The 25,616-nt window shown below is 41.5% G+C and overlaps 1 protein-coding gene and 1 pseudogene across 20 annotated transcripts in view; both read right to left on the reverse strand.

The window, feature by feature from the left end:
- Positions 1-25,616, reverse strand: part of LOC109252202 (protocadherin gamma-C4) — a 175,000-nt gene that overhangs the window by 50,688 nt on the left and 98,696 nt on the right. Inside the window, exon 1 of one of the 20 annotated variants that reach the window (XM_019424468.2) lies at positions 21,897-24,813. The exons of 18 other annotated variants lie outside the window; for them this stretch is intronic. In XM_019424468.2, coding sequence (XP_019280013.2) covers positions 21,897-24,326 — 2,430 coding nt within the window. In that variant the 5' untranslated portion in view covers positions 24,327-24,813. Of the gene's footprint in view, positions 1-16,596; positions 19,395-21,896; positions 24,814-25,616 lie in introns of those variants that run through there. One more of the 20 variants, XM_019424482.2, reaches the window with a different exon arrangement.
- Positions 13,202-15,260, reverse strand: LOC109252084 (protocadherin gamma-A12-like; annotated as a pseudogene).

The raw sequence follows: 25,616 nt of genomic DNA on the forward strand, positions 1-25,616 counted from the left end.
ATAATCTCTATACTCAATGTAGGGATCAAACTTAAACACTGAGGTCAAGAGTCGCATCCTCTACCATCTGAGCCAGCCAGGTACCCCTTTTATATCTTTTTAAATTGGAGTATTGTTTATATATAGTGAAAAACCAAGGATCTTGAGTTCAATGAGTTTGGGCAAATGTATACAACCATATAATTTACCACTCTATCAAAATAGGGAAAAAAAATTTAAATTTTTAAAAATGTTTATTTTTGATAGGGAGAACAAGTGCGAACGGGGGAGGGGCAGAGAGAGAGGGAGACACAGAATCGGAAGCAGGCTCCAGGCTCTAAGCTGTCAGCACAGAGCCAGACACGGGGCTCAAACTCACAAACTGTGAGATCATGACCTGAGCTGAAGGTGGATGCTTAACCAACTGAGCCACCCAGGAGCCCTGAAAAAATATTTTAAATTTATTTATTTATTTTGAGAGTGAGAGCATAAGGCGGGGAGGCAGAGGAGGGAGAGGGAGGGAGACAGTTAGAGAGAGGGAGGAAGGGAATCCCAAGCAGGCTCCACACTGTCAGCAGAGCCCCAACGCAGGGCTTGAACTCACGAACTGTGAGATCATGCCCTGAGCTAAAATCAAGAGTCAGAAGCTTAACCCAATGAGCCACCTAGGTGCCCCAAAGTATGAAAAATATTTATCCCTTTATGGGGAGAAGTTCTACCATCATTAACACTGCCAGTTGCAACTTAAAATGCTTAACTACCATTAATTTATTCAGGAAATATTCATTTAGAGCTTAATAATGTCAAGGACTGCTCCAGGCCTTAAAAATATACCATGAAGGGGCGCCTGGCTGGCTCAGTCAGTTGAGAGTCGACTTCGGCCCAGGTCATGATCTCCTGGCTCGGCTGGTGGGTTCAAATGCCTCTTTGCTGACAACTCAGAGCTTGGAGCCGGCTTCAGAGTCTGTGTCTCCCTCTCTCTCTGCCCTTTCCTGCTCATGCTGTGCCTCTCTTTCTCAAAACTAAATAAACATTAAAAAAAATTTTAATATATACCATGGAAAAGAAATAACCCCTTGTTATGAAGGAGCTCGTATTCTTGTTAGGGAGAAAAAGTGAACACATTGAGGAAGAAGCAAATACATGCCAGATGAAAGTCACAAAACAAAAATTAGTATCTTTTTAACATGGTTACTAAGAATCCTAAAGGATGTTTAAGTTTGTGTGGGTGTATCTTCCAAGTGTACTTGTAATATTAAAATTCAACAATTTTATTATTGTTGCTACACATCTCTTATCCCAAATATTCCTTATTTGAAATTTTACTGTTTGTAACCCAATAATATATGGTGAAAAAATACTAGCCTTAAACACATGCATGAAAAATATACAATCAAGTGAAAGAAAATTAAGCAACAACAATTTAAAACATCCTGGTAAATTATAATCCAAACAATTCTAGAGGCAGAAAAGAATTGGGCAGAGATAATGTGAAAAGTAGAGTGAGCATGAATTAAACAAAGAGGTTCTCTGGGTGCTGGATGTCTTTAACAGTGAAAAAGAGATCAGGAAGGAAAATAAAGAACAGGGGTAGCACTGTAATGAACCCAAAAACATACCAGCGTAGAGCTACCAGGAAGCTTATCAAGCTCAGCCTGGTGAGGATCTATCCATGTGAATGGACTATCACAATGGAAGGAATCAAAATAAAATAATGGTTACTATATGTCCAACCACCTTCTTAATATCTGGACGTGGATGTTTCACAGAATCTTAAACAACATGTTTACAACTCAAATCCTAATTTCTCTGTGATCTACCCTTCTCTAGTCTTCCACAACTCACTAAATGGTACCTTTGTCCATCCAGTTCCTTAATTCACAAATATGGCAATGATTCTTAATCCCCCCTTTCTTTCAATCACTGTTTTTCTTCAATTAACAATATTTAACTGTAAATTTACCAGCCAGGCAATGATCTTTCCAGACACTAAAGAATATAAAAGAGAAAACAGTCCCTACCTTATGGAGCTTACATTCCACCATTCCACTATTCTCTTCTTGAATCTATTTCCTAAGTATATCTCCAATCCATCCATTTATTTCTATAGCCACTGCCTTCCCTTTAATCCAATCCAGCACCATTTTTTATCAGAAACACTGCCATGGTCTCCCATCTATTTTCCCTACTTCCATTTACAACCCTCATAAATCAGTCTGCCACACAACAGCCAGAGAAATATTTTAAAAATTCAAATCATATCTTGTCACCTGTTTAAAACTTTTCAAAAGCTCCTATGTACAAAAGTACTTAGAATAAAATCCAGAGTCTTTAATATGGCTTACAGGACTCTGCCTGTACCTCATTTTTAGCTTCCTTAGCCTTTTTCACTTGCTCATCTTTTTGGAAGGACCTTTACACACACTATTTCCTCTGCCACACAATTTCTTCTTTCATCTCCTCGTCACCTAGCTAACTTCTACTCATCTTTCACATCTCACACTAAATTTATCACTTCCTGAAAGAAGCCCTCCCTGACCCTCAGGCTAGGGTAGCGCCCCCCCCCCCCCATTATAACCTCTCTTAGCATCCTTGTTTTTCTCCTTGGTAGCATTTATCAGACTTATAAAAGACCATATCTTAGAAAGAGACCCATTAAGTCAGGAGTCATAGCTGCCTTATTCACTGGTGCATCTTTGGCACCTAGGACAATGGCTTGCATATACCAGGCAGTTAATAAATATTTGTCGTATAAATGAATTAATGATCCAACCACCGCTAGACTTGGGGCAGACACTAGTGTTTACTCTCTTTTGGGATAGGCTCTTCCAATCTATATATTTCAGAGAATGGATGCCTGAATTTATGTAGATGTGGTTTAGACTTAAACTATATACTTTTACATTATATTCTCACACAGTATTAGAATAGAGTACCTTGCACTTCTTGTGTTTCAAAACCAGGTGCAGTATACAAAAATAAACAGCAACAATCAGAAAATGAAATTAAAATATACTTTACAGTAACATCCCAAACTATAAAATATGTAGGAATAATTTAATGAAAGATTACATAAGACCTCTACACTAAAAACTATAAAACACTGCTAAAAGAAGTTAAAGAAGATCTAGATACATGGAAATATAGTACCACTCTCATAGGTTAGAAGTCTCATTATTGTTAAGATGACCCCTCTCCCAAAAGATTTATAGATTTAGTGCACTCCCATTCAAAACCCTTGCAGGCTTTTTCCCTCTATACTGAGAAGATGACTTTTATTTGGAAAGAGAAAAAGATTATGAATAGTCAGAACAATGCTGGAAAAAAAACAAGGAAAAAAAAATGGGAGGATTCACCAACCTGACTTCAAGACTCACTATGAAGCGACAATAATCAAGACAGTGTGGTTGTGGCAAAAAGATGGACAAACAGATCCATGGCACATGACGGGAAGTATAGAAACAGACCAACTTATATCAAATGATTTTCAACAAGGGTACCAAAGTAATTCAATAGGAAATGGAACATCCTTTCAACAAAAGAACAAAAGAAAAAAGAAAAAAGTCACCTTGACTCCTACCTCAATGAATTCCTACCACATTTCACATGCAAAAATCAATGTAAAATAAGATAGGGGGATCCTGAGTGGCTCAGTCAGACTTAGGCTCAGGTCATGATCTCCTGGTTCGAGAGTTGGAGCCCTACATCAGGCTCTTTGCTGTCAGGACACAGCCCACCTCAGATCCTCTATTTCCCTCTCTGTGCCCCATCCCCCTCAAAAATAAACATTAAAAATAAACTAAAATAAAATAAGGTAAAGGAAAGAGTCAACATGTATTAAATAAGTGCCCTTTGCTCACCAGGAATGCCTCTGGTGCCTCCCCTAACACAGTGCTAGAGAAAACACTACACAAGATAAAGTGATATGCCAGTGGCACATATTTGTTGAGATTCTTGCCTTTTCTTGGTTTCCAAGCTTTAGCAAACTCTTCAGGTGAGCAACAGAAACCAGGTTGAATATGCCAAATTATGTGATTATATGAATTCCTTTTAGAGATCACCAGGGAGGTAATAAAGTTAACATAGTTTGGACAAACAATAGAATCCACACCAGTAAGGAATCCTACCATGACTAACCAGACACACTTTTATGTATCTTCTTACTAATATTCTATTTCTCTTGACTTGCCAGTAATTCACTCTTTCAACTTTCTTATTACCCAATTTATCTAAATACACTTTCCAAGGTTAAGATTTCCTTTTCCTTTTTTTGTTACATTTTAGACTGCAATCTTCCAAACCACTGACAGTGATATATAAAAGGGAATTTTAATTGTAAATGTTATTCCATAATTTTTCAAGTGTTTGTAAAATGTAAGTTGAGTGAAATGTTATGCTAACATTATTTGGATCCACCTGATTACAACGAACAACCCCTATCCAGCATTCTGTGCTACCTCAAATTCACTTTAAGTATCCATACCAGCCACAAGGGGGTAGGGAGATATTTGCTGTTGGATCCCAGCAAAGGATCTGAGGTGCAGACTTGGGCAATGAAGGTGCCAGGAGGGCTGTTTTGGGCCACAAGGACCACTAGGTGGCCTGGTGGAAAACTGGCCTGCTGTTGATGTCACCAATGTGTAGGGGGTGGTCTTTCGGCTGGAAGAGAGAGGTAAGAGGTAACATTGTACCCTAGGGTCAGCTCCTAGTCCAGGGCCCCATCTGTTGCAAGCATGTAGTAATTACTGATAAAAGACAGAACTAGTGATAGATTCAATTCTGAATCTATACCAGAAATGTGACCTCCCTATTTTCTCCCAAATCTGGATCATGTGGGTTTTTTTGTTTTAAAGTTTTTTTTTAATTTATTTAAGTACTCTCCACAGCCCATGTCAGACTTGAACTCATGAGTCACATGCTCTTCTGACTAAGCCAGCCAGGTACCCCTGGATCCTGTGTTTTATACAAAGTGATTACTGTCAAAGGTAGGGAATCTTCAGAAATCATTGTGGAAATAAAAGTAAGTATCAGCTCTGGGACTGTCATTATCACCAAAAATTTTGATCTCAACTACACCAGGCAACCAGTCCTCCCCATCGCTGTTCCTTGCTTCCAAAACCATGGAACATTTTTAAATCTCATCACAGCCCAATGAACTTAAAGTTTTCATGTCAACACAACTGTGATCAAGATGAAACTGGATACAGTTACTCTGGGCTGCCAAGATATACCTGATCTCCACTTTACTGCTCTCATATGGATCAGCAGCCCTCATCCTCACCAATGGAAGTGGCTCAGGCAGCATGTTTTCTCAAAGGATGACCCCGTATACATTCTGGCTGAAAATGAGTAGGGAGATACAGTTGCATCAACCACCAGGGTGGAGATCTAAGCAGTGCTGCTTTGGGGCTGTCTTTGACATCTAAGGCTGTCAGGACTAAGCCATGTGAGTTTTGCTTTTCCTAGTCTATTGGCTTCTCTAACGCAGGTTCAACCTATTTGTTTCCACTGTTGATCTCTTTTACTTCAAAGACAAATACAGTCCTGCTGCTAAGGTGGCAAAATTGCTTCCAACATCAGTGTCTTCTGTAGGTTCTATTACAAATCTTGCCCCAAGCTGGGTCAACTCAGACATTTAACTCAGTAACACTCCTGCTGAACTTTGCATCTTGACTATCTAATGTAGAAAACATTTAAAGGATTTTCAACTACCATTTCTAAACATTTGACACAAACCATGGCATATGGGCATATCTGTTTCAGGTCCATCCTGTTACAATTAAGTGTCCGCTTTCTTAACTCAGAGTGAAGTATTCTTTTACCACATTAATCCACCACTGCTGAACAACCAAGTCCTGGACACATAGTCCTATATCCTTGGAAGGGTCCAATGAATAAAGTCTCCCAGCAGAAATCTTACAGATCTCCCTGTTAACCTCTATTTCCACACTGACTCACAGCAACACTCTAAGTCTCTGCCTTAGGACTGCAGCCTGAAGTAATCAGAGTTCAATGATCTGAAGAGTTGAGAAAGATGTTTCTCACTGGAATTTGTAGACTGAAAAGCAGCAGTAGTACAGCCTTATTCATGCAATTAAATATTCCTGGGAATTCATATTCTCACTGACTCCAGCATATGAGCTCAAAGTGGTGACTTGTTTTTTTTTTTTTAATTTTTTTAATGTTTATTTATTCTTGAGACAGAGACAGAGTGTGAACAAGGGAGGGGCAGAGAGAGAGGCAGACACAGAATCCAAAACAGGCTCCAGGCTCTGAGCCGTCAGCACAGAGCCTGACATGGGGCTCAAACCCACAAACTGTGAGATCATGACCTGATCCAAAGTCGGACACTTAACCGACTGAGCCACCCAGGCGCCCCATGACTTGTTTTTATAGCTCTTCATGCTTAAGTTATTTTTTAGGTTGTCTCTTTTTTAAAAAAAAATTTTTTTTGTGGGGCGCCTGGGTGGCTCAGTCAGTTAAGAGTCTGATTCTTGATTTCAGCTCAGGTCATGATCTCACAGTTTGTGAGATGGAGCCCCAGGGTCGGGCTCTGCGCTGACAGCACAGAGCCTACTTGGGATTTTCTCTCTCCCCTTCCCCTGTTTGCACTCTCTCTCTTTCTCTGAAATAAATTAATAAACTTAGAAAATTAAATAAGTTTACTTTAATTTTTTTTGTATGGAAGTCTCAGGATGAACAACTGGCTGGATCTTCAGCTGCAAATATGCAGAAAGCATCTAAGAAGTTTCACAATATTGAAAGCTTATGTACAGAGGCAACTATTTAAAAATGCTGACACATCTCCAGTTCCTTAGCTTTGCATAGATAGGTCAGAGAGTTGGCTCTTATTAGGAGTTTGATATAGAGGAAAGGCACATGTAAAATAAGTGGTTTGTGCTATGATTTTTCCCCAAGAGACTACTTTCTAATCAGTGAACTGAAGGCTTTTACTGAATATTTAGAAGGGGTACAAACCATTGTGTGGAATGCTTCAGAGACTTAAAGATGGACTAAGAAATTATACTTGTCCTTCTATGGCTTCTCTAAGAGAAATTGTGGAGATATTGATTTCTTTTACATACAAATTATTGAGTCTATGGTTCATCTGATAACAATTTCTTCACATTTTTTCTGAACCACAACTCTTCCCATTTGGTATCAAGTAAACTCATACTCTAGCAAAGATATTTTCAGGGCGCCTGGGTGGCTCAGTCAGTTAAGCGTCTGACTCTTGATTTCAGCTCAGGTCATGATCTCACAGTTTGTGGGTCTGAGCCCTGAGCCCGGGCTCTGTACTGACAGCATGGATCATGCTTAGGATTCATTTTCTTTCTTTCTCTCTCTCTCTCTCTCTCTCTCTCCCCCACCCCCGCTTATGTTCTCTGTCTCTCTCTTTCTGAAAATACATAAACATTAAAAATTTTTCAATTACATTTCATAAGCTATCTTTTCCTGTCACATTTTAAGAATCCTAAACAGTGTGTTCTTTTATTGATAGCTTTTCATTAGATATGGTTTCCTAAAAATGAACTCTAAGTGTAACTCTAGAGAGTAGTAAACCTGTTTGATCAACATCTCTTTGATCAACAACCCTTCACAGGTGTTTGCTTTAAAATTTTTTGAAGTAGCTTTATTGAGGTATAACTGATATACAAAGAACTACACATATTTCATGTGGAGGTGTTTTTTAACTTGGTATATGGCACAAGGAAAAAATATAATTTTCATCAGAACTGTTCATGATCACAGCTATACTCTGTCACGTGTAACTAAGAAAACTGTGATAAAGCCCATTTATCATTAGCCTTCTAACTCAGTTTAAAATGATGTATGGGGGGGGGGGGGCGCCTGGGTGGCTCAGTCGGTTAAGCGTCCGACTTCAGCTCAGGTCATGATCTCGTGGTCCGTGAGTTCAAGCCCCGCGTCGGGCTCTGTGCTGACCGCTCAGAGCCTGGAGCCTGTTTCGGATTCTGTGTCTCCCTCTCTCTCTGACCCTCCCCCGTTCATGCTCTGTCTCTCTCTGTCTCAAAAATAAATAAACGTTTAAAAAAAAAAAAAGACTGCAGAGATTAAATCTCCAGAAAAAAAATAAAAAAATAAAATGATCTATGGGTTGCATAGTCTCAACAAGATGTACAGTCTCACCAAGAATCCTAGCCTATTTCTGCTTCAAACAGCATAAAATCTCTTCTAGAATGGATGTGGAGGAAGAATATCTGTTGGCAGATTACATTTCCACTTCAGGTGGTATGAAATAGTGGAGCTGCAACTTTTAAGTTATAGCTGAACACTTTAACTTATTAGATTAAATGAATGCAAACCCACCTTCCTTAACACACAGGAAGAAAACAAAGTCTTTCACATAATTTCATTACTGGAACAAGCACAAAAGAAGCATCCAAACCTACTGCCTAGTTTCTCTAAAAAATATCAACAAATATCCTAATTATCAATCCTAAATTATCAACAAATATTCTAAAGCTAAGACTGACATTTTATATTAAATGTGTTATGTTAGCTTAAACTCTCATGTTGCCAAAACCAAATGACTCTAACTTTCAGGTTTTGATGATACTTTTTCCAGTTAAATCATCCTAACAATCCTAATGAAGTAAAAAGTGCCTTTAAAGGAGAAATTTCATAGGACCCTTGGTTAGGTTTCACTATGGTTCAGAAAGAGAAAAATTAACACTCCTACAACTGTCCCATCCAAAACAATGGTTCCCGATCTTTTATGACCCCAAACAGGGGTTTCTCAATCAAGAATGTGCCTAGGGAGATCCTTTGCCCATTCTGTCATGTGAGGTCACAGCCAAAAGCCTGTGATCTAGAAGGAAGCCCTCACCTGACCATCCTGGCACCCTTATCTCAGAATTCCGGCCTTCAAAACAGTCAGCAATACATTTCTGTTTATAAGCTATTCATCATCTAATCCCCGTTGGTGAAGGGGATCAATTGGTATAAACCAGTTATAAAGTAAGTCATAGGGATGTAATACACAACATTGGGAAGTCAGTAATACTGTAATAACTTTGTGTAGTGACAGACAGTAACTACACCTATGGTGAATGTAACATACAGCATAGAGAATTGTCAATAATATTGTAATAACTCTGTATAGTGACAATAACTAGACATATCAAGGTGATCATTTCGTAAAATATAAAAATGCTGAATCACTGTCATACACCTGAAACTAATACAATATTGCATGTCAATTATAATTCAGTTTTTTAAAAAATTTACAAACGAATACACCTAAGCACTTAAGCTTTTTAAATTAGCTTTCATAAAAATTCTAGAATAGTTTTACTTCCATTCACATGTCATCCCATTGTACCACCCATAGAAGCACACAAATCATTACTTTTCACAAAATGTCAAGTAAGCTAATATTGAAAGCTTGACTCCTTTTTATATCAACAATGTAAAAATATGGCCACCATTAATTACCTATTATAAACAAGATGGTTTATATGTTATCACTACTCCTCACCACAATCTTTCAAATTATACATTATCTCTATTTTGCTGAAGCTGCTAGAGATTTAAAAAACTTGTTAAAGGTCACAAATTTAGGAATTACCTCATTGCAAAGCTGCTACTTTTCTATATTATATCTTAGAATACTGATAGCAAGTAATCCCCAGAGCACACACATTTGTCCATTCATTCACTTAACAACTAATTAATGGAGCCTATTTAGCTCAACTGAAAGCATTAGTTAAGATCATTGCTATATGAGATACAGCCTAAAGGTCATGATTGTTCATTGTCCCAACTTGTAATCATTTGTCTCTAAATCAGGTTGAGTGAACAGAAGTCAGCATAACTGGACTATAGCAGTTTAGTTTCCCAAATAATTTCTGTTGTGTGTTATGTCTTTCATTTTGAACTGACCACCATATGAAAACCAGCCTTGTGATAAACATTTTGATAGCTTTTACAAAACAGGACGTTACACTGCCCTCTAATCCTGACGATATCATTTAGAAAGTTCTACTCATTTTCACCTGGAACTTAAAATACAAAATTTACATTTTTAGATCAGCTCAAAAACTTCCTTTAAAAAAAATCAGACAGAACCATACAATTTTTCTTTTTGTCTTGGTTGTCACAAAATATAAAGTGACATGTGAATTTCATTACCAGTAACACATCTCACTTTAGGGCCATTTGATTACCTTTCTTTCTCAAAAGACTTCTAACTTCTTCTGTAAGTCCAGATATTAACTACTGTATCTTTGGAAGGAGACAGACAACAACAACAAAAAATAAGGATGCTAGGATTCCCTACTCCTGTATGGAATTCACTAAAAAATCCAGGCTTTTCACAGATTCCAGCAATGTTTTCCTAAGAATACTATACATTAGTGTTCAATTTAGGTTCAACATTATACTAGAAGCATAAGGTTCTCAAGAAACACTTAGAATCTGAGCACTATCCCAAAATTTTTTCCGTGTGTGAAAGTTACAGGAAACTTATATAAAAGAGATTACTACATATTCACCACATTACCAAAAAAGCACTCAAAACACAATTTGTTAGCTGCGTGTTCCACAAAGTCATCATTAAGATCAGCAGTACGGGTAAACTAAAGAAATACCTCACCTGGAAACACATACAGACACTGCCATCCCAAAATCTCTAATAAGTCTAAAAAATAAACAATCTCTTCAGTTTTTCTTCATGACAACACTTACACTGTTTGCATATTTCTTTTTCATTTTTTTAAGATTTTAAGTAATTGCTATACTCAACATGGGGCTCAAACTCACAACCTCAAGATCAAGAGTCACATGATCTACCAACTAAGCCAGCCAGTTGCCCCTGTTTGCATATTTCACTGAGAAAGTTTTAAGCATGTAGGAAATAAACTTGGTGTATTTGTAAGTTCAAGACTTGTATGAAACCATGTAATGACTTAAGACCTGAGAGGGGTGCCTGGGTGGCTCAGTTGGTTAAGCTTTCGACTTCGGCTCAGGTCATGATCTCACGGTCCGTGAATTCGAGCCCCGCGTCGGGCTCTGTGCTGACACCTCAGAGCCTGGAGCCTGCTTCGGATTCTGTGTCTCCCTCTCTCTGACCCTCCCCTGTTCATGCTCTGTCTCTCCCTGTCTCAAAAATAAATAAAAACGTGAAAAAATTTAAAAAAAAAGACCTGAGAAAGTACAAATGTATGCATTACTAATGACCAGAATTACTTCACGTTAAAAGAAATTAAATGCACTTCATTAATTCATTAGCAATTTCATATGTAGTTAGAAGCCCCTCTACCCATAAAAGTTTATTAAAATTTTCATTTATGCTTTTTATAAATTACAGTGAATTTCTCTACAAGAATGTGTGTGTAAGTAGGCTCTTCGCCAGCAGAGAGCCCAACATAGGGCCTGAACTCAGGACCCTGAGATCAAGACCTGAGCTGATATCAAGAAACCAACACTTAACCCACTGAGCCACCCAGGTGCTCCAAGAATTTGTGTTTTTAACGGATAAACTAGCATCAGCTGTTCAACATAAAAATGTTATGTAGGGGCACCTGGGTGGCTCAGTCAGTTGGCCCCGGACTTTTGCTCAGGTCATAATCTAGCAGTTTCTGAGTTCCAGGCCCCATCTGGCTTGCTGCTGTCAGCACAGAGCCCACTTCAGATCCTCTGTTCCCCCCCCCCCCCGTTCTCTGCCCCTCCCCTGTTTGCATGCTCTCAAAAATTAACATTTTAAAAAATGTTGCACGGCCAATGGTAAATAAAAAGACCAATTAAAAGCAGGCATATCTTGTTAATTAGAAAAATTACACAGGATACTAACAAAGTACTAGAGTGGTTATAATATTATAATATACAAACACTATCACAAATAAGGCGTGAGAGAAGTCGTGATGGGAGCCCTGAGAGAAGACCTCCAAGTTGGTCATTGGTGTCTGCCACGCGTATACAAATTTTTTAGTGTGTGCTTTATCAATGCTAAATATATACTGAATAAACATTCATTAATGAATAGTTATCTTTAGAAAATGCCAACTACCTAACAGCAGAAGACGGTCGTTTCTCCCACTGCACTCCCGGCTCAGGCGCGTGTCTGCATCATCAGGCTGTGGGGAGATCACGTGATTCCCGCGAGAGTCCGCGGGGAGGGAAACCTCGTGGAATATGTCTGCGGGAAAGCGCGCACCCTGTCCACGCCCACAAAGCGCGAGGCGGACACGCCCACCAGCCCGCCTCTTAAAGCCTGGAGCAGACTCGAGGCGCGCCAGCGCCTCAGACTGAGCGCCAGCCGCACGATAACAATGACGTGGAAGACGCAGGAGGTTGCGGCTACAACCACCACCAAGTACAGCGTGTGGTCTGAAGAGTCAGGGTCAGCTGGAGGCTGGACATTGCCCAGATCAGCCAGAAGTCTAGGATGCTGTCGGCGAAGGCCACGGTGAGCTTGACGGTGGCCGAGAGAGGGGGCTGGCGGTGATCCTGCACCACCACCACCAGGCTCTGTCCAGCACGGCCGGTACAGTGAGCACCTCGCCCGTGTGCAGCCCCACCGCGAAGAGCCCTGGCTCGCTAGCCTTGAGCAGACTGTAGAACAGCCAGGCGTTCTGACCAGAGTGGGTTGTCCACCGCCACCACCTTGGTCACCAAGGTGCCGGGCTCTGTGGATCGTGGTGCCAGCTCCACGCCTGTGGAAACGTCAGTGGAGAGGGTGGGGTACAGGACTTCTGTCACGTTGTCATTCTGGTCCACCACGAACAGGCTCAGAGACACATTGATGCTGAGTGGAGGATCGCCGCTGTCACGCGCCATCACTTGTAGCTGCATGTCTTGGAACTGTTCATAGGCGAAGGAACGCAGTGCATACAGAACGCCAGTGTTGGAGTTGATGGAAATGTAGGATAGCGGTGGTCCAGGGAGGGTGTTGTTGGCTAGGAAGTAAGTGACCTGGGCGTTCTCTCCATAGTCGGGGTGGTAGGCCTTTTTTTTTTTTTTTTTTTTTTTTACCTTGTCGTGTATTTCTTTTTTTTCCAATATATGAAATTTATTGTCAAATTGGTTTCCATACAACACCCAGTGCTCATCCCAAAAGGTGCCCTCCTCAATACCCATCACCCACCCTCTCCTCCCTCCCTTCCCCCATCAACCCTCAGTTTGTTCTCAGTTTTTAAGAGTCTCTTATGCTTTGGCTCTCTCCCACTCCAACCTCGTTTTGTTTTTTTTTTCCCTTCCCCTCCCCCATGGGTTTCTGTTAAGTTTCTCAGGATCCACATAAGAGTGAAACCATATGGTATCTGTTTTTCTCTGTATGGCTTATTTCACTTAGCATAACACTCTCCAGTTCCATCCACGTGGCTACAAAGGGCCATATTTCCTTCTTTCTCATTGCTACGTAGTACTCCATTGTGTATATAAACCACAATTTCTTTATCCATTTATCAGTTGATGGACATTTAGGCTCTTCCCATAATTTGGCTATTGTTGAGAGTGCTGCTATAAACATTGGGGTACAAGTGCCCCTATCCATCAGTACTCCTGTATCGCTTGGGTAAATTCCTAGCAGTGCTACTGCTGGGTCATAGGGTAGGTCTGTTTTTAATTTTTTGAGGAACTTTATGGAGGCTCTTCTAGGGTTGTTCTCTGCAATATAGGTAGAGTAGAAAGCGTCGGAGAAGGCGGGTGGATTGTCTTTGGTGTCTGCTACTTTCAGTGAGACGTGAGTTTCTGTGGACAGGGGAGGACTTCCTCTGTCACTGGGGATCACCGTGATGTATCTAGGAACCTGTTCTCAGTCTAGGAGTATGTCTGTCACTAATGTATAGTAATTTCCACAAGACTTTTATAATTTAAATGGCACATACTCTCGGATGAAACAGGTCACTTGTCCACTTTCCCCAGAGTCTTGATCATTTACATTTAAAAGGACAATTAATGTCCCTCTGGGAGAGTTTTCCAGAATGGAGCTGGAGAGAGAGAGAGGTGACCACTATTTCAGGGGTGTTATCATTTACATCCAATATTGTGATCAGGACTTTGGCTCCTGCAGAATATCCTGTTTTATCCATTGCTTGCCTTTCCATCTCGTAGAATCTCGATTCCTCATGGTTCAGGTCCTCTATTGTTGAAATTGTCCCTAAATTAGCATCTAGTTTGAAAACCGGGGCCGCATTGTAGTCTACATAACAAGGAATGTCACTTCCGCATTGGCTCCTTCGTCAGAGTCCGCGGCCCTTACCAGAAGCAGCTTAGTGCCCACCACTATATTCTCTGGAACGCTCACGCGGTACTCGGACTGAGCAAATATTGGTGCGTTGCCATTCACATCAGCTGCCATCACACGAATTCGCTCAGTGCCTTTGCTCACTGGGTCACCCCCCCATCGGAGGCTGTGAGAACCAGGTGATGAACAGCCTTCTGCTCCCGGTCCAAGGTGCACTCCAAAACCAGTTCTGGATACTTGTTACTATCCACTCCGCTTTGCACGTCCAGGCAGAAGTGAGTATTACTACTACTGAGTCCGTAGCTCTGAAGAGAGTTCTTACCGATATCCGGATCCCAAGCGTGGGGAAGCGGCAACTGCAACCCAGTGGCTGCGTTTTCACTCATTTTTATTTCTAATTCATCTTCCCGGAAATAGGGGGCATTATCGTTAATGTCTCTCACTTCTATCACTACCTCGTATATTTTTTACTTTATCTTCCAACAGAATCTCCAGATTTAATTGACACTTGAAGACCCCTGTCTATCCTGTCTGCAGAGATAAGGCTGCCGCTTCGGGGGTTTAGAGCGAAAAGCTAAGTCCTACCTCTGGAGACTATACGGACTCCGCGCTCCTCTAGCTCCCAGGGCTCCAACCCCAGGTCCTTGACGATGTTGCCCACCCTAGAGCCTTTCTCCAGCTCCTCAGGAACTGAATAGTGAATTTGGGTTCATCTGGTTTCCCACAGAATCCCCAGGAGAACTCCCAGCAAGACAAGCCCTTTGCAGTCGCCTAGGAATCATTGTCACTTTCCTCCAAGATTATTTTCACTTCTTCCCGTGACTACCGAAGTAAGGTCCAGCTTTTCCAGTCTTCAGAATCCAACAGTTTCTTCACAATCCTGAGATGGTTAGCTTCTATCTGTGTTTTGTGCTTCAGGCCCCTCCCGGGCAAGCAGGAGGCAAGCGGGAACTCTGTTGTTCTTTTCCTGATTAGTGAACAGCGGTGCTCAGAGCCCTAACCAATTACTGTACGATCTTGAGGATTTTTGGTTTTTGTACCTTAAATAGCTCCACCTACTGTTCTTCAAATAGGCATGGAAACTACAGTGTTCCTTTTAATAGAAACTTCAGTGAACTTATTTTTATTTCCGAGCTTATTTTTATTTCTCCAAAATTTTTCATACAGAGTCACTTTCTTGAGATTATTTTCTGTAGCTGTAGGTGTATTCTGTCTTTTTCAATGAGCTTTTAAATGAATCTGAAATTTCTATACAAAGTAATTTTAACCTTGTAATTTTAGTGCACCTAATTTGATATCACCACCCCAAAAAGACACCTATTATGTGACATCTTCCTAGGAAATTACTGTTTTCAGATATCCTTTAATAGAATAAACTTTCTCACTTGCTGTGATAGGTGGCTTTTTTTTTTTTTTACAGATTCTCAAAGTTACCTATATAGAACTATTGTTGTTCTATAGGTTGTTAACATCTAATATTTAAAAATCAAAATTTCACAACATGGAAACCTAAAAATAAGAAATGGAATTGTATACATTATCAGAAGCACACTGACAAGAAGTCAACTGAGTAAGACACATTAACATTTTTAGGACAAAATGGAAGCATTTCAACTTGCATTTACGGGAAATGAGGGTAGTACTTCACAACTTACTAATACATTATATTACAAAATAGTGTTTGAGAAAATTAGCAATCCAAAGAATATTACAAACTTACCTTTTTCTGAGTAACCCAATTCCAATTACTGAAAATGTAATACATTCAAAAGCCCACCAAAATAAAAGAAAAATTCTCGCTACTCTGCTTTCATGAATGTAAACATTTAGATTTTGATGAAAAGCATGTTTGGCAGGCATACCACAATGTATCTTTAAAACTGGGAGGAAATCTGCAGGTAGTTCTGAGAAAAGATTGAGAAGAAAATTAGCCTATCCAGGGGGATTTAAAAAATCTCTAGCAAACATACCTGAATATTGTCAAATCATTACTCTGTCCTTAAAAAAAAAAAACAAACAACCTTGTGCATTTTCCTCTCACTTTGTAGCTATAAAGAAGAAGCCTTATATATTCAAGATATCAATGTTCTGAGAAAGGTAAACACCCACAGGAAGAAAACATTTATGTTTCAGCTACAAATATTTCTGTGGCAACAACATCATAATACCCACTTCTCACAGTAAAAGAGATTTGTGGTGAGGGGGGAGGTGGAGGAGGTAAAGACTATCTCGGGTGAAATTGTCAACATACTTCAAAATACTTGAAGGCTAATAATGAAGTTACGGGTCCACACAGAAAGGAACAGAAAATATTGAGTGGGCAAACGAAGTGATAGAACATAGGATTTAAGATTTTTTTTGCCAAAATATTGTTTTAAAATTAAAAACCAAACCTATGTATTAAAACTCACATGGGCAGAAGCAGCAGCAGCGTTAGAGCTTAATTTGTTATTCTCCTCAGTGACACTTATTACCAAAGAAGCTTCATTAGAGAGATCTCCTCGGGGACCCATTTCTGACGTCATAGTTAGAAAATTAAGCCGTGTTTTCTGAGAATCAGAGGCAATGTACGTATTGTAGGAATAAGGCAAAGTTCCAGGATTATAGGTGGGAGAAACTCCTGGTCCAATCTTATGACAGAAACCAGGTTGAATGCAGTTCCAGGCAGTTGGGGTGATGGAGCATCGCAGGCGCAGGGCCACCGCCAGAATCACCGCAAGGAGGAAGAGCACCGAGATCAAGGCCAAAGCCACCACCAGGTAAAACTGCAGCTCGGCCTGGGGGTCAGAGGGCTCCGGGCGGTCGCTGACATCCGGCAGTACTTCTTGTAGGCTGTCGGCGAAAACCAGGTGCAGCGTGGCGGTGGCAGAGAGGGGCGGCTGTCCCCCGTCCCGCACGGCGACCAGCAGGCGCTGGCGGGCCGCGTCCCTGTCGCCCAAAGCACGCGCAGTGCGCACCTCGCCCGTGCGCAGCCCCAGGCTGAAGAGTCCGGGCTCGCTGGCCTGCAGCACGTGGTACGACAGCCACGCATTGTGTCCCGAGTCGGCGTCCACCGCCACCACCTTGGTGACCAGGTAGCCGGGCTGCGCGGCGCGCGGCACCGTGTCGAAGAGCGCCGAGCCGTCGGGCCCCAGCGCCGGGTACAGCACCCTAGGCGCGTTGTCGTTGCGGTCGCCCACCAACACGCGCAGGCTCACGTTGGCGCTGAGCGCGGGCGAGCCCTGGTCGCGGGCCTGCACCGTCAGCTCGAAGGCGCGCAGCTGCTCGTGGTCGAAGGCGCGCTGCGCGAACACCACGCCGCTCTGCGCGCTCACGGACACGTAGGACGCCAGCGCCCGCGGCTCCAGGTCGCTGGCCACGATGGAGTAGGAGACGCGGCCGTTGGGTCCCAGGTCGGGGTCGGAGGCGCTGACTTGGGCGATGGAGGCTCCTGGAGGGTTGTTCTCGGCAATGTGGACCACATAGAACGCCTGTTCGAAAATGGGCGCATTGTCGTTGACATCTGCGATGTGCACAGTGATGCTTGAGCTAGAGAAAAGAGGAGGCTTTCCCCTGTCAGTAGCTGTGATGGTGACATTGTACACAGGGATCTTCTCCCGGTCCAGGGCCCCATCTGTTACAAGTTTGTAGTAATTATTGGCAGAAGATTCAATTCTAAAAGGAACTTTTTCTTTTATGAGGCATGTGACCTCTCCATTTTCTCCCGAATCTTTGTCATGTGTTTTGAACAGAGCAATCACCATCCCCTGTTCTGTGTCCTCAGTTATGGAACTTGACACCGAAGTGAAAATGACCTCTGGGGCATTGTCATTCTCATCTAAAATTTCTATTATAATTTTACATTCAGTGGCCATGCCTCCACCATCCTTGGCTTCTATACTCATGGTATAACTACTACTGTTTTCAAAGTCTATAGGACCTTTGGATTTAATTTCTCCACTTTGATGGTCAAGCATAAACATATTTCCAATATCTCTTACTGTTTTGAAGGAGTAGGTGATCTCTGCATTGATGCCCTCATCCTGGTCGATGGCTGTCACCTTTAGCACAGAGGTGCCTGAGGGCAAGTTCTCTGGAAGGTTAACTTTGTACACATCCTGACTGAACACTGGGGGGTTATCATTGGCATCGGTGACCTCAATCTTGATTTGAACGGTGCCACTTCGGACTGGGTCACCTCCATCCACTGCAGTCAGGACCAGAAGATGGGAGCTCTGGTGTTCCCGGTCCAGCGGCTTCTCCAATATTAATTCTGGGGCATTCTTGCCTTGGGTCTTATCCTTCACCATCAGAGAGAAATACTCATTATAGCTGAGTTGGTAATTCTGGAGAGAGTTAGGTCCTACATCTGCATCTATAGCAGATTCCAAACCAAATCGAGTTCCAAGAATTGCAAGTTCATTGATTTTTAAAACAATGCTATTTTGGGGGAAATAAGGTGGATTGTCATTTATATCTTCTATCCTCACAGATATGTGAAAAACATTTAGAGGATTATCTGCCACAATCTCTAAGGGCAGGACACACAGAGGGTTTGGGGGACAGAGCAACTCCCTATCTATTCTGTCACTCACAAGTATGTTGCCATTCTCTGTGTTCACGGTAAAGTATTGTTTCTCTGCACTAACTCTGAAGTTGCGGGTCAATAAATCCTGTACATGCAGCCCCAGGTCTTCAGCAAGGTTCCCTACCACTGAGCCCCTGGCCATTTCTTCCGGAATAGAGTAGCGGATCTGCTCAGAGAGCCCCCCACAGAACAAAGACAGCAGGAAGGGAAAGAGTACTTGCCGCTGCCGGGTATAGCTCCTCTGCTTCGCCCTAGTTCCCATCCTTTTCTGCGCTGCCACAGCCTCTGATGTTAAGAGAAGATGCTTTACAAATTGTGTTTAAAATAGTTACTGCCAATACGTAGAAAACTCAATGTCCTCAGTTTCAAGGCATCCCAATCTGTATTCCAAAATCATTTGCTGAGCAGAGAGTCTATGTGTGGGCTTCATCTCCTTTCAGACTTGCTTCCGTGACTGCGCAGAAAATCACTTAGGTAGATCGTGGACTCCTGCTCTTGCAGCGCATTGGCCAACAGCGGCGCTCAGAGTCTACTTAGAAAACTGCAGTACAAAGCCTTGCAAACAATGGGATTTGCTATTCCATCAGATTTGTTGGACTCAGGTATACAGAACAAGGCAATATATGAGTTTTGGATGTGTCTCTTTTCCAGTGTTTACTACCAAATAAGATTCATTAGAGATTTGATTCTATAGAAGAGCCATTAACCGAGTATGAGAAAAGTTTATCTTCTTCTAATCAGAGGCAATGCACATACTGGAAGAACAAAGCCAAGTCTTCTCTCCAGATTTAGAACATAGACCACATGGTAAAACAGCCTCACCAAGGGATATGGGGAAATTTTTGCAGCCATGAACTACCCCCCAGTATTATTTTCAATCTGATGTGCAGATAATTTTCCTCCTAATTTTTCCAGAGGAAACTGGAGGAGAGCTCAAATCTATATAGGACATACTCAGGATGAGGTTGACCAAAGATATATAGTTTTCCTTGCTCCTTATAAAAGAGATTTTTGAAAAGGATTATCAAGTGTTTTACACTTTCACCATAACAATATAAAAGTATACCCTAGTAGGTACCATAGGAATTTAATGACATGCAAAACGTGAGAGTGTTTTATTTTTATCCTTCTAACTGGATCACATATTGTACCTTAATAGAAGTTTATCACTACCTCTGAATCAAAATAACCATCTTCTTAATCTCAAGTTTCAAAGGTAACCTTTCCTTTTGTTCTCCAAGATTTTGGTTGCCAGCTCCTAACTGTTCAGACTATATATATATATATATATATATATATATATGGAACATATATATATATGGAACAACCTCCCTCTCCCACAAAATAACTCATGTCCTTTTATTCGTCTGCTTTCAATTCAAGTAAAATGCCTCAAGTCTGTTTTCTTTTTTAACTTTATTTATTTTTGAGAGAGAGAGAGCACCCACATGTGAGTGGGGGAGGGTCAGAGAGCGAGAAGGAGAGAGAGAGAATCTCAAGAAGTCTCCATGCTGTCGTGGGGTTCGATCCTATGGACCATGAGATCGTGACCTGAGCTGAAACCAAGAGTGAGATGCTCCAATTGGGCCACCCAGGGCACTCCAAATCTGTTTTCTCAGTTTGGAATTCCACAGGCATAAATTTTATCCCTACATGCTTGAAACACTCTAAAATTTTTCTTGACATCAAGAATGTCAAGCATCTGTTGCAGGATATCCCTTTCCTACAGTTGAAATTCTTTTTGCCAAAATATTAGAAACTCAATTATAGTTAAATATATTAAGGTCAATTCCTAAATGAGAAAAGAAAACTTGAAAGGGAACATGAATATGTTAATAACCTGGGCCAAACATCTATAAGTGGTATGAGAGTGCTGAGCTGAATTGAGTATGGAGATGATTCCTGTGTTCAAATATCTTCAGTAAGTCTCCTTTCCTCACTTGACTTTCCTGTGCAGTGTTTCAGATAACACATATGTCATTAAGTAACTACCAGGGTTTCAATAACAAGTTGGTTCTGAATATAAGGATTGAATATACTTATATATATTACAAAATGAGTTTTCAAAGGAAATAAAAAAGGAATCCATGACTCATAGGCATATAGAAAACAAACAACAACAAAAAGGAAACACCAAATAGGAATACCAGATAAATCAGTCTCATAAAGTCCAAATATTCACAAACTATTTCACATTAGTATATCTGAAAAATGTAAGCAAGTTTAGCCAATTTGAAAATAACTTTTTGAGAAGCACTGGATCAAAATTATTTCTGCAGGTGAATTTACTACATTAAGAAATCTTGAACATACACACACACACACACACACACACACACACACTAAAGTACAAGTAAAAGAATAAAAGAAAATAATACCAGTTCAACAATTCAACTATTTCTTCAGAACAATCAAATGACTTCACGGTAGAAACAGAAAATATGTGTAGAACTTAAGAAAAAAGGTGTACTCTACATTTCCTCTCCCAAAAGAATCTAGTAGTAAAAAGGCAATCAGTGTATCTGTTTTGGTAATATAAATAAATTACACAAAGTTGAAATAATCAACATAATTGAAACATATTACCACTCATCAAAACTCAAAATAGAATTTTCATGCTCAGAGCCAAACTTACATGTGTAAACACTTACATGTAAATGTTGTATATATGCATATATAGATAAGGAAAAGAGCTACAGAGTGTGTGCCATTGAATCAACATGATCAAATTTGAACATTAGAAATAAAGCAAATAGTGGTAGAATTTAATTATAAATAAATGGAGGCAATGTGAAATTGTAATAGGCAAACAAAAAAATTGTGAATCATTAATTTGAATCCTAACCAGTTCATTGATAGCCACAAACACTGATGATAGAAAAATATTACTAAAATTTAACTTATTATAAAGCAAGCTATGATAGCTGAACTAGACATTTAGGATCAAAAGAAAATATGCCAGAGGGGTGGAAAAACCTTTTCTGAAAAATGATGGTAATTTGTTGAAAGATAAAATAGAGGAACTCATATGTATTGCTCTAAACATGTATGAACTGAATATATCCCCCCACCAGAAATATTTTTTTAAGCCACTTAAAAGACTTGCACAGAGATAGCAACTGGGAGGTAGGTAATAAATCTCACCTGATTATTCTTGGAGTCAAATTTGCCTAAACCAGCAGCTGAATCTTCAGCTATCAAGAGTGCCTCGCTTTTCTCACAGCTGTCGTGACTAATAAGCATGTCCGCATAGTTGGGCTGAGGGAAGATCACGTGACTCCTCCGAGAGTCCGCCGTGAGGGAGACCTCTTGGGAATAGGTCTGCAGGAAAGCTTGCACCCCGTCCACGCCCACAAAGTGCGAGGTAGGCATGCCTACCAAACTGCCTCCTGAAGCCTGGAGCAGACGTGTCGCGTGCCAGTGCCTCAGTCTGAGCGCCAGCAGCACAATCACAAACGCAAGGAAGACGCAGGAGACAACTGCCACCGCCACCACTAGGTAGAGTGTGAGGCCAGAATCGTGGGGATTGGCAGAAGACTCGAAGCTGTTTAGGTCAGCCAGGACATCTGGGATACTGTCAGCCACGGCCACGGTGAGCGTGACGGTGGCCGAGAGAGGGGGCTGGCCATGGTCCTGCACCACCACCACCAGGCTCTGCTTGAGCGCATCTCTGTCCAGCAGGGCCCGTGCAGTGCGCACCTCGCCCGTGTGCAGCCCCACCGCGAAGAGCCCTGGCTCGCTGGCCTTGAGCAGGTGGTAGGACAGCCAGGCATTCTGGCCAGAGTCTCTGTCCACCGCCACTACCTTGGTCACCAGGTAGCCAGGCTCAGCTGACCTGGGCGCCAGCTCCACACCAGTGGAACCATCGGTTGGGAGGGTGGGGTGCAGGATCTCTGGCACATTGTCATTCTGGTCCAGCACGAATATGCTCACAGAAACATTGCTGCTGAGTGGCGGGTTCCCACCGTCCAGTGCTGTCACCCACACTTGCAGGTCACGGAACTGTTCATAGTCAAAAGAGCGCAGTGCATATAGGGTGCCGGTGTCTGAGTTGATGGAGACATAGGAGGATAAAGGTGCTCCCTGCAGGGTATCCTCCACTAGGGAATAAGTGACCCGGGAGTTCTCATTGCTGTCCAGGTCAAGTGCCATCACTGAGAAGAAGGAAGCTCCTCTGGGGTTGTTTTCAGGAATGTAGACGGAGTAAGGTGAGTCAGCAAAAGTGGGTGGGTTATCATTGTCATCTGCTACATTCAGTGAAATGTGAATTTCTGTAGACAAGGGTGGATGTCCCTGATCTGTGGCTATCAAGGTTATATTATAGCTGTGGACCTGCTCCCTGTCCAGCACTCTGTTTGTTATCAATTTGTAATAATTTCCATAAGTCTTTTCTAATTTAAAAGGCAGACTGTTAGGAACGAAACATGAGACTTGACCATTTTCTCCAGAGTCTTGATCTTGCACATTTAGAAGAGCAATAACTGTACCTGGAGGAGAATTTTCCAGCACTGAATTAGTAGAAGATGTGATAGTTATTTCTGGAGCATTATCATTCACATCCACAACTGTGATCAATATCTTAGCAGTGGTCGAGAGACCTCCACCATCTTGGCCTTGAATTTCCATCTCATAAAATCTAGATTTCTCAAAATCCAGAGACCCTCGTATTAAAACTTCTCCAGTTTGAGAATCCAACTGGAATATTTCAGAAGCTTTGCTTTCCATATTCCGGAATGAAAACACCACTTCCCCATTGATTCCCTCATCTGGATCAGTTGCATTTACCATGAGAACCCGAGTTCCAGAGCTGAGGTTTTCAGGAATACTCACTTGATATACAGACTGTGTAAACTTTGGTATATGGTCATTTACATCGAGGACCACTACACGAATGGCAACAGCACCCTGTTGGATGGGATCTCCTCCATCGAAAGCTGTGAGGAGGAGATGGTGAGCAGCTTCCTTTTCCCGGTCCAAACTCCCCTCCAGCACTAGTTCAGGATTCTTGGCCCCATCCATCCCGCCTCGCATTTGCAAGGAAAAGTAACTATTAGGATTGAGCTGGTAGCGCTGGAGAGAGTTCATTCCTACATCTGGATCCCTAGCGTTAGGAAGGGGAAATCTCGATCCTGGAGTTGCGTGCTCACTGACTTTTATCTCTATTTCTGCCTCCTGGAAGCTGGGGGCGTTATCATTAACATCCATTATTTCCACCTCCACTCCGTAAATCTTCAGGGTATCTTCCACAAGTATCTCTATATTTAAAAAACAGGAGGACAGTGTCTCACAGAGCTCCTCCCGGTCTAACCTACCTGCAGTGATCAAGCTGCCACTTCGCGGATTCAGAGCGAAAAGCTGCATCCTGCCTCTGGAGATGATGCGGACTCGGCGTTCCGCCAGCTCCCAGGGTTCCAGCCCCAGATCCTTGGAAATATTGCCCACGAAGAAGCCTTTATCTGTCTCTTCGGGCACCGAGTATTGGATGTGCCCTGCCCCAGACTCCTGTAGCGTCCTCAGGAAAGTGTATAGTAGGATCAGCCCGCTGCGGTCCAGAAACAGTAGCCGATTCCCCATGGCAGTAAGCTGAGCTTATATTCCCTGGTTTCTTGGGCTGTTTTGTTCTGAATCAGCTTATCTATCTACCAAGTTCCAGGCTGACTGCATCCAGAATATATTAGAGAGAGAACTACTTTAAGTTTCCAGCATCAGGATCTGTGAGTATCCATGTTACTCTGCTTTGTGTTGTAGAGATGGCGGAGGGAGGGAAGGCAGCTTGCAGCTTCCCATTCCCTGATTGGTGAAGAGCGGCGCCTAGAGCCAAATCTTATTATTGCAATGAGTAAGAAAAGCCCAACTTAATGTGTCTGTTCCAGAAGTTATTACACACCTCTTCAAGAATTACACATATTTGTAAAACTGAAAACTGCACAAAACAAAGGGTTGTATAATGTGATGTTGAAGGTTTACCAAGAGCATTTAATAAAAGGAATCATTATTAAAAGGGATTGTTTAATTTAAAAAAATGTTTTCAAATACTATAGGAACTGAACAACTGCAGGTTAGACTTGCTTTCTATTGATTTTTACCAACTGAAGGGAACAGTATTTATGGATGTGGAACTAGCTCGGTTCCAAAAAAATCATCAGAGCGCATGACTAAAATTCTTACCAATATTTCTTTATTGAGTAAAAGATGAAACATTTGAGAAAATTTGGATGACATTAGGCTGTCATTTTAAAAATTACCATGATATAAAAAAATAGAATTGTGTTCCATATCCTTAAATAAGAAGTATTCTCTTTCATGAAAAATTTGCTTGAGATTTCTATATATTCTACCTTAAATTGCATAGTAGAATGACTGCAGCACCGTAAACTTTAGTCTAAACAGTGATACCAATAGGTTTGACCTAGATTTATTTTAGGAATTATATCAAGAGATTGAATCTAGAATCATTACTTGTATTTATTTATTTTTAAAAAAATTTTTAATGTTTATTCATTTTTGAGAGACAGAGACAGAGCACAAGCAGGTGCAGGGCATAGAGAGAGGGAAACACAGAATCAGAAGCAGGCTCTAGGCTCTGAGCTGTCAGCACAGAGCCCAATGCAGGGCTTTATTCCAACTCACGAACTGTGAGATCATGACCTGAGCGGAAGTCAGATGTTTGACTGAGCCACCCAGGCACCCCTATTAATTTATTTTTAAGTAAGCTCTACACCCAAAGTGGGGTTTGAAATCACAACTCTGAGATCAAGAGTCACATGCTCTACCAACTGAGCCAGCCAGGCACCCCTTAATCTAGAATCTTTAAACAACAATGCTCCATTGGAATACATTGGCATTAGAATATAAAAAGCATTA

Source organism: Panthera pardus, unplaced genomic scaffold (genome assembly GCF_024362965.1).
Source record: "Panthera pardus isolate Hobbes unplaced genomic scaffold, ASM2436296v1 HiC_scaffold_2, whole genome shotgun sequence".
NCBI lineage: Eukaryota > Metazoa > Chordata > Mammalia > Carnivora > Felidae > Panthera > Panthera pardus.